Below are 13,165 nucleotides of genomic sequence, written 5' to 3'. Positions count from 1 at the left end.
ATGTGTGGTGTGGTGCAGTAGACGTGGCAACGTGTGTGTTGATGTGTGGTGTGGTGCAGTAGACGTGGCAACGTGTGTGCTGATGTGTGGTGTGGTGCAGTAGATGTGGCAACGTGTGTGCTGATGTGTGGTGTGGTGCAGTAGACGTGGCAACATGTGTGCTGATGTGTGGTGTGGTGCAGTAGACGTGGCAACATGTGTGCTGATGTGTGGTGTGGTACAGTAGACGTGGCAACATGCGTGTTGTTGTTTATTTCCATGTTAAGCACTCGACTCCCTCAGGCAAAGAAGCAGCTATACCTCCAGCATTCTCTGAGATTGCTGGGCTACACTCACAGTGGCCCATAGTTGTGACCGTTGGCATTCTGTCCATAAACAAAGTGATATCGCGTTGAGAGCGACGAACCATCGTGGCAAGGGCGGCCGCTCCATTTTGCCCCATATACCCGAAGAACTCGCTCAGCCTCGCACTGTCCACCAGGAAAATAATCACAAGTCAAATTGAATTTGTGATCAAGTCACTTTAGATGGATGGATAATGTGAGAAAATAATGAATGTTTATGCTAATCAAACTTAAGAATAATAATGAAAATACATTAAAATATTATACGCATACAAAAGACAATAATACTACATCACGATATATTATATCACGAGAAATATATTATTGCACCTGAAAGGTTTTCACCTGCTCTCGGGCAGATACTGGAGGAGGTCGTCAGAAAGGTAGCCGGAGTCACGAGAGTTCCAAAGCGTAAGCTCCACACTTCCCGCTTCCTCCAAGAACTCCACCCACTGGGCCTCCTTCTGAGCAAAGACCTCCATGTTTACCCACAGAAGTTGAGGCTTAACGTGGTGAAGCATCGCAATCACTGCCGCTACGTGGTTATCTGCGACAGTCAGCAGGGGTGAATTAATTTGATACATAATAACAAAATATAATCCATATTAATAAAATCTAATGACACCTAATATAACACATAATAATAACATCCAATATTTTAATTTGGCGCGTTGCGTTGGATGAGGCAGCTGAAGAAAGACGACTGACAAATGAAACTAGAGTGTACGTCACTCACCACATTCAACAGAGTACACGTCACTCACCACATTCAACAGAGTACACGTCACTCACCACATTCAACTGAGTACACGTCACTCACCACATTCAACAGAGTACACGTCACTCACCACATTCAACAGAGTACACGTCACTCACCACATTCAACAGAGTACACGTCACTCACCACATTCAACAAGAGTGAACGTCACCCACCGTAATGGACTTCCCACGGTACGTCCTCCAACATAGCGGCAAGCTCGGCCACCGTCCCCGCGTGGTCAGGACAGCAGCGCGCGACGCAGTCCATCACAGCGGCGGCGGTGACACCAGCTTCAAACAGCAGCTCCTTCAGCTCCGGCCACCGCCGCTGCAAGACGCTGGTGCTGATGATCTGCACCACGTACAGCAGCACCTCCAGGAAGCTGGTGGAGGTGTCCAAGCAGATGTTTTACGGGGGTGCGTAGCGTCAAAACTACTAGCGGGTCGCGTAGCAAATGCAGATCATGAATGATTGCCCAATCGTTAAGAACTTGCTAATTTTTTAAATTCAATCCCTAATTCATACAAATCAGAGCAAAGACGTCAGAAGAATATAAATAATTGCATCCACAAGCAGCAGTTCAGTGAACAACGCAATCAAGACTCACAGGCTGAGATCTTGTGTTCCCTGCAAATGACGTCCTCTTGCTTGAAGTTTATCTGCCGGCACTCCTGAGGGGCGCGGGTTGTGATCTCCGTCCCTGCAGCATAACACTGTCAACATCAGTCATCATTGCTAGTACACAACTGAACATTGTACACATCACACACGGTGCATAAGATTTATTACTAAGGATGTCACCAGCCAAGAGAAACTACACACATGATATACCTGTTGTACGTGCGATGTCTCCTATGTGTTACTTTAATCAACATTGGTCACAAAAAATACTACATGCTTCTAAAAATACAAACAAGTTCGCATTGTCAAAAAATAACATTTTTTAGATGAATGTAACCGTGGGCTACTGCACAGAACCTAGGAACATGCATTCAGAGAAAATGCATGATAAATGTATATACTGTAGTTGCCCATTCACATTTTATCTCAATCTTTCTATTAACTATTTATCTACGATTCTATTACCACAATTGAATTATAATCTGCGGTTGCTTCAAGCTGCAAAAAATTATTTAGACACAAAATCATTTGCGATGCACGGCCACTAGCAGCTAGCTTACGATCGGGTTACATTCCACTGACAATAAAGCTACAAATATGCTAACTTTCATTACGCTAGAGATGACAAGAGTTGTGGGCATGCGATTTTAACAAGAGTTACCTCAGGTTGGTAACTCCCAAAATATCCAGAAGAGTTTTTTCGGGGTTTTTCAATTGTCTATTTACGTAAAATGCGGCCACAAATTCCTGGATTGCCTTATGAGGGAACATATAAGTCTTGCTTTTAGACGATTCCTCCACTCTCAGCACCACGTCAAGGATTACACTAGCTTCAACTTCACAGGCATCATCATGTGACTTAATCTTCTCACGGCATAGACGTTGCAAGTCCGTGAATTCATCCTGAGTGAAGGTGACTTTGTTGCAGGCAAGTAACTTCAAAGCCCACTGGCCAATGATCATGAACAGGTCGTCGATTAGAACTTCTTCCTCACTGACATGGATATCGCTGAGCTTTTCTTTCACAAGGGCCTTAAGTAGCTCAAATATGTCTCTCGTCACGTCATTGAAGCTTCTCCATTTGTCAATCTTATCAGGAGTGTACAAAAAAATCGAGCAGAAGTACAGCAACAAAATTGGCTCTGTGAATTTTGTTTGTAATTCCCTGTTAAGTTCAGAAAATTTATCTCTCATTGCCTCTGCGGTTGCAGCTTCGATAGGCAAACAACGACCATATCTCTCGATGAACTCCAATTGCTCAGTGTCAGACAGAGGCATGATCTTGCACTCGGTGAAAGTGGCGTCTTTTCTTCTGAGAAAATCTTGAAGTTTTTCTGAAGACTGAGGACGTGTGGTGATCAGAATGCGGGATTTTAAATGCCAGATTTTTCCCAGGAGTTCACGCAGAATATTCATTGACTCTCTGTTGCGCTCGTCAAATCCATCGATGAGAAACAGCACATGGAGCTGCTGGAGAGCTTCCATGACTCGAGTTTCATTGTCAGGTTCAGGAAACAAGCCAGTAAAATGTTCCATGAAGACCTGAGTCAAATTCTCCTTAGTTCTGTCCTGGCACTCGTAGTGGATGAGGACTTCAAATCCCTTTAAAAAATCAGGGATGTTTGCCTGCGAGCCAGAAAAGAGTAAGGCTATGTTCTTGAGCAGAGTTGTTTTGCCAGCCCCTGCAATGCCCGAAACAATTGCAACTCTATCGTCCTTGTCTAATATTTCAGTGTAAGGAAAAGTGCCGGTATTTTGTCCATATGGTGTCACTTTAGGCGAGTGAAAAACATCTGACCTCGTAACGCGGCCAACCTTGAATAGTAGATTTTCAGTACGATATTTTTGAAAACGACTGTTTGACAGTTTTTTCCCATCATTGAGTATAAGATAGATCACGTGATTTAGCCTGCATTTATCAGGAGTATAACAGTTATCCATATCAAGGTACAGCTCATATTTCATCGTATCTGTTTCACTGGCAGAGAGGCCATTAAACCTGCATCCTTCTTCAATCAGCTCGATCAATTTAGCTTCGATCTCAGGAACCTTTGTAGGATCTTTCAGCAACCCATCTTCATGGAAGAGTTCATTTCTGATATCCTTGACGGCCTTTACTTTATTTAGCACAGCATTTGAGTCCCTCCCATCATTTTTAATACTCCGGACGATAATAAACAATTTGTCTGATGCCGTCATGTCAAATCCGTCAGGGGTCTTTTCGGTCTCAAACTTGCCATGCAAGAAACCGCATAATTTTTTCCAAGCCTTCTCCGTAAAGGGCTGACCTTGAAGTTTTTCCAGGTAGGTCTTGTAAGTTTCATTGGGATCTTTATCCCAGCACTCCATATACAGAAATTTGATTGTGTACTTGGTGGCTAGCGTCATAATAGCTTCGATATTTTTGCAGATGGTAATCATTTCTTCAAGATATGCGGTAGCCGCAACTCCTGCAGCAGACGCCGGAGCTCCTGCAGCAGACGCTGGAGCTCCTGCAGCAGACGCCGGAGCTCCTGCAGCAGACGCTGGAGCTCCTGCAGCAGACGCCGGAGCTCCTGCAGCAGACGCCGGAGCTCCTGCAGCAGACGCCGGAGCTCCTGCAGCAGACGCCGGAGCTCCTGCAGCAGACGACATCTTGCAGCTCAAGCCCCTGCGCATGAAATACAATCTATGAAATACGCAACATACTGAACAGTTATTAATTACTATGGATAATTGTAGAGTTAATTCTAATGTGATCATTTCACCATAAAATCACATGAAAAAAACAATAAACATACATATCAATAATGTTCATCCCACTGTCTAAATGAAATGTAGAACCTTTCAGATCAGCCATTAACCTCTAAAGACAAGCAGGCAGCTTGATGCTCACACATAGCCGCCTTTTGGGACTTTTATAATAATAGTATTCAAATGTTTATGCAACATAACTGATATTTCAACAATATATAACATCTTAAAGAAAAAAAAATATATGATTTTGCTAATATTATTAAAGAATAATTTACAGTGTTACTGAGCACAAACAATGTTTTGCTAAAACTAATCAAATAATCTAAATAATTTTTCTATTAATTTAACGCTGTATACACGCAATAGACTGTTGCATTTGGAGTAGATTCTATCACTGTCCCATCACAATTTGAATATTTCATTACTAATCAATTAACAAAGCACTGAGTCTAAATATCATATGCCATTTAAACTCAAGTCATTCATAAAATATGATGTGACTTAAATAGGTATAGACAGTTTATGGGTTGTATAACCATATTAATAATATAAATAAATAATATTACTATAAAAATATAACAATAATAATCACAATAATGACCATTAAACCTGTATGCAAACTTGAGAAAATAATGCAGAAAATGTTTGGCAAACTCAGTAATCTTACCCCTCACACTGAAACGTGAAGTTGCTACACTCGTCCAACAAACACCACCCACACCCAAACACAGCCACAGATGTTGCTGTCACACAACTCGTCTCAGTCATGAACGCTTCTTATGTAAGCCACTGAGAATTTCAGTGCAATTTTACAGTATATTGAATTAAATTTTGAATAATTTTGATCATATTAAGGTTCATAAAAAATGCATATATAATCAAACAATATAGTAGAATAATACTTAATGAATAATAAGAGTAAATCTATAACAGAGCTCTAAATTAGGTATGCCTCTCACCTGAAAGCTTCTGTGACAGATGATCGCTGCAGAACAAATCCTTTGAACTGGCACAAGATAATTTATATTAAACTATGTTTATATTCCTTTTGTAACATTTTAACAAAATAGACACAAAACAATAAAACTGAAAAAAATATAAAAGACCAATTAACTACTGTGTCCATGCAAGAATATTTCCATTGTTCCTTTAATTTTTTTTTTGCCCAACAATTAAGAATATTTCCTTAGAAAATATTCAAAATTAAAAAAAAAAAAACAACATGAATGAAAAGAATACTGTAAAATGGGGTAACTTAGACCGGCGGGGTAACTTAGACCACTTTTCGTTTTTTAACAAAAACCCCCACAACTCAAAAACTATTTGACATAGAAAAATTTTGTCAATGGGCATTAAAGGCCTAATACTGAGGCTACATAACACAATAGAAAGATTTAAAAAGTTTGCATATCTAATAGGTTAAAAAATTAAAAATGTGACCCACGAAAAAAAGCTATTATTTAATGCCTGTCAGAGTACCCCCTCCAATTTTTTTATTTTTTGGTTAAATAACTCCAGGTTTTGATGCATTGTAGTAGAACTCTTCTAGTTACATATGCAAATGACAAATTTTAGGAAAGTGTCATAGTTTGCAAATGGGGGGCACTGCCCCCAAATGGGGTAACTTAGACCACCTAATGTCAGCCCTTACGGGGTAACATAGACCGGCTTGGAAGTTAATATAAAATTACCTTATATAACATATTTTATGTTTGACAGCCTATTTATGTTTTTTCTTTATGTTTCAGACTCTACAGTCTTATATATGGTAATTTTAACTTAGTTTCCAAGCCAGTCAATATTACCCCATCAGGGCTGCCATTAGGTAGTCACATTTCCCTCATTATGGGGCGGTGCCCCCCATTTGCAAACTATGATACTTTCCTCAAGTTTGTCATTTGCATATGTAACTAGAAGAGTTCTACTACAATGCACCAAAACCTGGAGTTATTTGGAGTTATTTTACCAAAAAAATATAATTGATTTTACCACCCGGTCTAAGTTACCCCAAGAGCTGGGGTAACAAAGACCATCACTTTTTTTGAAATTACATAAAGACTATGAGAGGCAGGAGCCAGCAATTTATAGTAAGTGAAGCTAGAGTATAGACCTCTATTTTGCATGTTTCAATTCAAGTTTAATTTAGCTAGTAAAAAAATGGCATCAATCGTAAAAAAAAGTGGTCTAAGTTACCCCATTTTAAGGTAACTAAATTTATTAATTAAAGAAAATTGTAATCTAAATGAACAAATGTAAATCATTAACATTTCCTTTACCTTTAAATTCTTTGTCAAATTAGATTGAATGATTCAAGTGAGCATGTAAAATGTAAAGCAATCTTTGTTTGGTGTTTAGGTAGATTAACAAGGGCACAAATTGAAAGAATCCATTAACAAAGAAGTTATTATATTAATATCATTAAAGATAATGATTCATGACCTTGGGTCATTGAGAAAACCCATGAACCCAAAATCATTGAGGAAATATTAGTAGTAAGAAGTTTTAGTAAGTAAAATTTATCCAAAATTTTGCAGTTCCACATCAATTTTATCAAGCCTCATGATTCCACAGAAAAAATTGAATTCAAAACCCAAGGCTGTCACTACCGTAGCTTTTCTTTTTATTTTAAACTATGAGCTTATAGCATATGTGATGATCAACCACACATGAACATAGTTATTTAGATCACACATGATTTGATAATGGCAATAAATGCATTAAATCTTGAATAGAACATGGATAAGAGATTTCAGTAGAGTTGAACTTCATCTTTGTCAATTAGGGAGCAGTTTACAAATGCTGGCATGCCATGAAAAACCCAGTCATGCACTCACATTCACTCCTCACTCTCATCTATACTTCTTTACACTCACACTCACTTCTCACAGTCTCACACACTTTACAAACACACTCACTATCCCACTTACATGTAAACACCTTTCCACTCCCATGGCTTTCACATTCAAATCAAAATTATCACCTTGCACCAGCCATCAGTACCATCAAAATAATCACCCTGCACTATCAGCTTTGGGTACTTGCAAAACTCAATGATGAAAAGATTCAACATGTTTATAGCATAGGTGGGAAGGTTATCTAGTCTTTTCATTTGCATATATATAATTTGATACTCATAGCAAGACATGTGGCACTAACTGTATTGTTGTTGTTGACCCTCCCTGCCTTGCTTCAAAGCGTGAGGCCTAGACCAGCCAAGCACCTAGACCAGCCAAGGCCAGCAGCTCCAAAAAACATATGGGCTTCTGGTCCCCCTTTTAGAGAACAGGGAAAAAGTTGACCATTGATTTGGGCCCATATCCAGGCCATGCTCCAACCACAAGCAGGCCAACAGCATTTGGGCGGTTTGGACTTCATTGTTCTTCTTAATTATTGTTACAATTTATGCATTTAAGTTGAAATTTTCTGGCCTGTAACAATCAGTTGCACAAACAGCACTGACAGCATTCAGCAGGGACTGCAGGGTTATTGCGGACTTGATTGTTGGAAGAGATGCTTGTAATTCAATTCCTCAGTGCCTTGGGGTGAACAACTAACTGTCATGTTATAAGTGATTCATGAAGACAGAAAAGATACAGAACAGGGAACATGAAATAAAATTAAGCAAGGGACATGGACACAGATCATTGTGTAAAATTGGGCAGAAGCCACCATTAATGAGACATGAATGCCCATGGGAGTGGGAGACTGGGACTGTGGGAGTGATGGGACCACCAACCATGCTTATGGTAAGGATTGAAAATTTCCTACTTATTTCTGAAATCTTGTGGCTCCAGCGTGTGAGCGTGACAAATTTTTAATACCTACACTTGGAATCTGCAGCCTAATTGTACCTACACTTTTGTTACGGTAACAATAAGATAGGAGGTAGCTAATTCACCTGGGGGAAATCTCGCGGTTCCAGTCTCCAGAAATGGTGGGAAAGCTCTAGTCACAGACACTGGCACAGTGGCACTTCATTCGAAAATGGTAGAAGTTTTCCATGCTTGCTTGTGGTCAATTTCACTTCACCCATATTAATGACCTTGGCCTTAATTCTTTCATAAAAATATGAGAAATGGCACATTTATGCCCATGATTTTAGGAAAGCTCTGCCTGACATTTCCAGATTGTGTTACAGTAACAGATTAAATTGATGATCTGGAATCTGAATGTTTGTGGCTCATTTACATTTGACTTCTGCCGAAATTTCCAGTTTAACCTAGTTTCTACTTTCAATGGCAGGGCAAATTTTGCCTTTCTTATTGGCCTGATTGAAAGCACTATTCAACTGAATTTGGTTTCTAAGCACAGATATAGCAGGAAGCCTGGAAACATAGGACTGATAGCCTGATAGGAGTAGCCCTCCCAGTCCCAGGCTTCCAGTCTTCCACCAACAAGGCTCTCACTTGATTCACTCTTTTCTATGAATCCTAATATCTGCCTTTTTCAACCCAGACTCTGGGCATCCAATTCCAAAGAAGTTGCCTCAATCAGGCTTTCACAGTCAGATTCCTCAACCTTAGTGTCAACTGTGAATTGTGAAATGACCTTAGCTATCCACCACAACAACAGCCTCAGTGTCAGTGACTAAAATATTATCATTAACTGAAACACTATCATCATTCATCCACTTGCATATTACATTATTAGCTTCCCCAAGAACAAAAGCAGCAACTGTACCATTAGTCCATTAGCTACCATGATACCATTTTCCATTGCTCCAGCTCCAGCGACCAGCACCAGCTCAAAGTGCAAGGGGCGGGCCAAAAGCTGAGCCGGTAAGGCAGATGAACTCTCTGAACTTCAATGTTAGAACAAGTTCAGCTTTTCAAAGAAAGAAAACAAAAACCGAAAATGAAATTTTTAGCAATGCAGACTTATAAACTTCTGAGACTGAGAGACAGACACTGAGTCTGACAGTCTGAGTGTGAGGAAGGAAGGAAGGCCGGACAGCCAGTTGAGTTTAGCCAGACAGGCCCAGACTGAGACTGCTAGTTGAGTTTAGGAAGGAGCTAACTCAAGCTAAAATACATATTATTCAAGTTATTAAGAGTACCTATGAAACTTTGGTTCACAATAATTCATAGGCCTATGATACTTTAGAGAACGAAATTATGCACACGGGCTCTGGCAGTGAACGCAACTGACTATCTCCTGCTGCGCTGCGCGGGCAACGCGGACGCCTACCGATAGTTATTATTTTACCGAGTCCGCCGCGAACGATCTTTGCAGTGACAACGAACGTTTTCGTGCCACTACCTACCACTCCCAGTTTTCGAACAATCAATATGCAAAAATTTTACTAATATATTATGAATTATTAACGCACAAATGATAGTAACAATATCTCTATAATACAAAACATTATTTAAATTAATTCTGTTACTTATGTCGTTGATAATTCTTAGTCATTCTTCCATGCCATAGTAAAAACAAAGTTGAATAAACCACCAACAAACGAAACATACACTAAGAAAACTGCACCGAGAGTAAAATTCAGTGAATTAAATTAATCAAAGCAACCAAACATTGTTTAACTTCTCGAAAAATGTAAACCGCGAGTGTCTTACTGGATTGACATGTTCTCTGCGTATGTCAACGAACGTTTCGGTGCCTCGCCCTGTTTTCGGTGTGCGTTTTCTACCAGGGCATTTATGAAATAGAATTGTCGGCGTTGAAGAAATAGGCCCATGGCCTGTTGCCGATTCTTGAACTTTTCGAGTTTTCGTGACTTGATTCACAAGGGATCCGGCCTTTGGAACCCGATCTTTCCATAGCTGACGATTGATTGAGATAGCTGCTGGACTTATTGCCTGGTCCGTAATTTGCTAGGCATTTTAAGACTAAACATATGCTCCTGCATAGCTTCGTCTAGTCTGTTTTTGAAGATGTTCATACTCGGAGCGTCAACAATGCTATCAGGGAGGCTGTTCCACATGTCGGTGACTCGAAGCGAGAAGAAATGTTGTCGCATGGATGTGTTCCAACGCTGTTTTTTTAGTTTATAGCCGTGGCCCCTGGTGTTGGTTCTTGTTTCAAATTCTAGTAATCCTTCTGCTTCTGGGACCTTGTATAAGCCATGAGTATACTTGTATACTTCAATGAGGTCCCCACGCAGGCGTCGATAACGGAGGCTTGGAAGCTTCATAATCTTTAATCTTTCCTCATAGGACTTGCCTTTCAAGCCCGGAACTATCCTTGTTGCGCGTCTTTGAACACTCTCTACTAAATTTTTGTCCTTTTCAAATTTCGGTGACCACACGACGTTTCCAAACTCTAGGTTCGGAGTCCAAGTCGTTTATTGGCTTTATTAACTTGACCTTCAATATGCTTAGAAAATTTCAACTCATTGTAGATATTAACTCCTAAATCCTTTTCCGTTGTCGACTTCGACATCATAACTCTGTCGTTGCAACCGTGTCTTCTCATACTGTAATCTTGCTGTTCATTATTCATGCCAAGGTGGATAACTTTACATTTGTCAGCGTTAAAACGCAGCTGCCACTTATCAGCCCAGTCAACCAGCCTGTCAAGATCACCTTGCAACTGTATTTTTTGCGACGTATTTTTCACTGTATTATAAATTATTATTAATTGTTTACCGAGATCGAGTAGCGTACGACAACAAAAACTAACATGATGAACTCATGTTTCTCAATAATTTTATCACAGAATAAAATACACATAGTTCAAAAATTTCAGTAATATATAATGTATTTTTAACGCACAAATTACTGAAACACAGTCTACATAAAAAGTAATAAATGTCTAACAGTCTACATAAAAAGTAATAATTAAGATAAAAAACAAATCTTTACTATTGCCGTTGTTATTTCTTCTTTATTCTTACGTACCTAAGTAAAAACATAGTTGAATAAACAACCAACAAACAAACAGTGAAACATGCCCTCTTGTGTAGGTCCAAAATATAGGAACTGAGTGCAGAACAATCCCTCCCAGTCTCGTCTCGAGAAGTTGAATAGGCAAATATTAAACAACCAACACAAAATTTGCATAATCACTGCTTCATAATTGTTGATATCCAACAAGTTTTGTTCCTCGATCATTAGCGTGTAGGTTAGAAAACTGCACCGATAGTATAGTTCGGTAAATGAAATTAATGGAAGCGAATAAACTTGATTATATCATGGAAAAAAGAAGCAAACCACGAGACTTTCTCACAGGAATACTCGCTCAACGAACCATAAGCAGTGAATGCGTTATTGGAACTCACGGAGTGACGCAGCATAACGTGACGTGGGTCTACGTCAGGCAGGCCGTGTGTTTAAACGAGGTTTTAAACGTAGATTGAACGAAGATTTTTCCGTGTAGTTTCCATAAAATGGAATTATTTCAGGTTAATATTTTTAAATGTTTTATTGGACAATACGCTGCAATAGGAATTATTACAGATTTTTACATTCCTTCTTTTAAATTAAAACAACAAAACGCAACTTTTAATAAAAAGAATAATAGCGTTTCAGCGTTTAGTAGGCCGTAGGCCTGTCGCCGATTCTTAACATTCACAGCATTTTGCGGTCTCGAACTCGCAATGTCCTGCTACGAATCTGCTGTGCTTAACAGCCCGGCCTCTGCCGATTCTGACCAGAAACTGGCGTACAGAGCTGGGTTCGAACCAACGCCTCTCTGCTCCAATCATGGTACTCTGAACTTTAACCACTGGGCCATCTGAACTGGGCCTAACCAGTTATTCACCACCTCACCCCCCCTTCTTCTTTTTCTTCATTCATTTTACACTTTTTTCCTTTATAATACACACATCTCACAACAATGTCTCTCATTCGCTTTAGATTACAAAGTTATCTAAAGCGAAATTTATCTTTTATTTACACTCCACCAAAAAAAATCAATGACCAGCAACGCCTCAAGGAAACTTGGCCTCTTCTTCCTCACTTGACGCAATACGGGGGGAGGGGGGNAAATCCTTGTTCAGCCTTCAATGTGTGAGACATGCATGGATAATGAAGTGAGAGGAAATATAATGATTTTTAATATATTTATTTCGCGAAAATTGGGTCGATTGGTATTTTTAAATGCATGTTTTATACATTACCCTGGACAGGGTAATTTGTGAATCGACGGCAGGATGGGGGGTGAAACTATTTCAATAAACATACATTTATAGAAATTCATGAATGAAAAAGTATAGGCAGAAGGTTAATTGGGACATTAAAACGTTCATGAGACATAGGAGCACACTTTTGAACAGTTTTATCGCAATCCGTGTTGATTTGAGGAAGCTGTGGCCATTTTTCTTGGCACAGCTCGGTGCGAGTGCGAATTTAAAATCGGAACTAAATGTACAAAATGGACAAGGAAAAATCGGCAGACCACAAAAATTCATCGAAAACAAACGTGAGCAGTGCTGTGTGAAATTTCAAGTCAATCCAAGCTCATTCATGGAAGTTATTAACAAAAGAGTGAGCGAAAAATTTCGGCCACTCAACGCGTGTTTTTGCCGACAGTTTGCGGGCGATTCAGGAAGAGCTGTGACGTGCGTTGGGTCTCATTTTGTAGGTGATGATGTGGAAAATCTTTATAAAGAAACGCCAAGCCGCTGCGATGCTTGGTTTGGACGTGACGATCATTTTGCCGACGATCAATTTGAGGCCAAAATTAGACATTTTGACGGTCGATATCTCGGAGCACGGGGGTTGCAGAGGAAAACAAAAAAAAAAAACGC

At 39.7% G+C, this 13,165-nt stretch overlaps 1 protein-coding gene across 1 annotated transcript in view; it reads right to left on the bottom strand.

The window, feature by feature from the left end:
* LOC108678234 overlaps nucleotides 1-4,363 on the bottom strand; it is a 6,486-nt gene extending 2,123 nt beyond the window's left edge. Inside the window, exons 1-5 of the mRNA XM_018166602.2 lie at nucleotides 2,387-4,363; nucleotides 1,712-1,804; nucleotides 1,278-1,486; nucleotides 690-891; nucleotides 270-470 (exon numbers count right to left, since the gene is read on the bottom strand). Of these exons, the coding sequence (XP_018022091.1) occupies nucleotides 270-470; nucleotides 690-891; nucleotides 1,278-1,486; nucleotides 1,712-1,804; nucleotides 2,387-4,359 (2,678 nt within the window). The 5' untranslated portion in view covers nucleotides 4,360-4,363. The remainder of the gene's footprint in view (nucleotides 1-269; nucleotides 471-689; nucleotides 892-1,277; nucleotides 1,487-1,711; nucleotides 1,805-2,386) is intronic.
* Between the last annotated feature and the right edge of the window lie 8,802 nt (nucleotides 4,364-13,165).

This window comes from Hyalella azteca, unplaced genomic scaffold (genome assembly GCF_000764305.2).
Source record: "Hyalella azteca isolate HAZT.00-mixed unplaced genomic scaffold, Hazt_2.0.2 contig493, whole genome shotgun sequence".
In the NCBI taxonomy this organism is placed as follows: domain Eukaryota; kingdom Metazoa; phylum Arthropoda; class Malacostraca; order Amphipoda; family Hyalellidae; genus Hyalella; species Hyalella azteca.
Note: the sequence above shows the minus strand (reverse complement) of the source record. Positions and strands in the feature narration are given on the sequence as shown.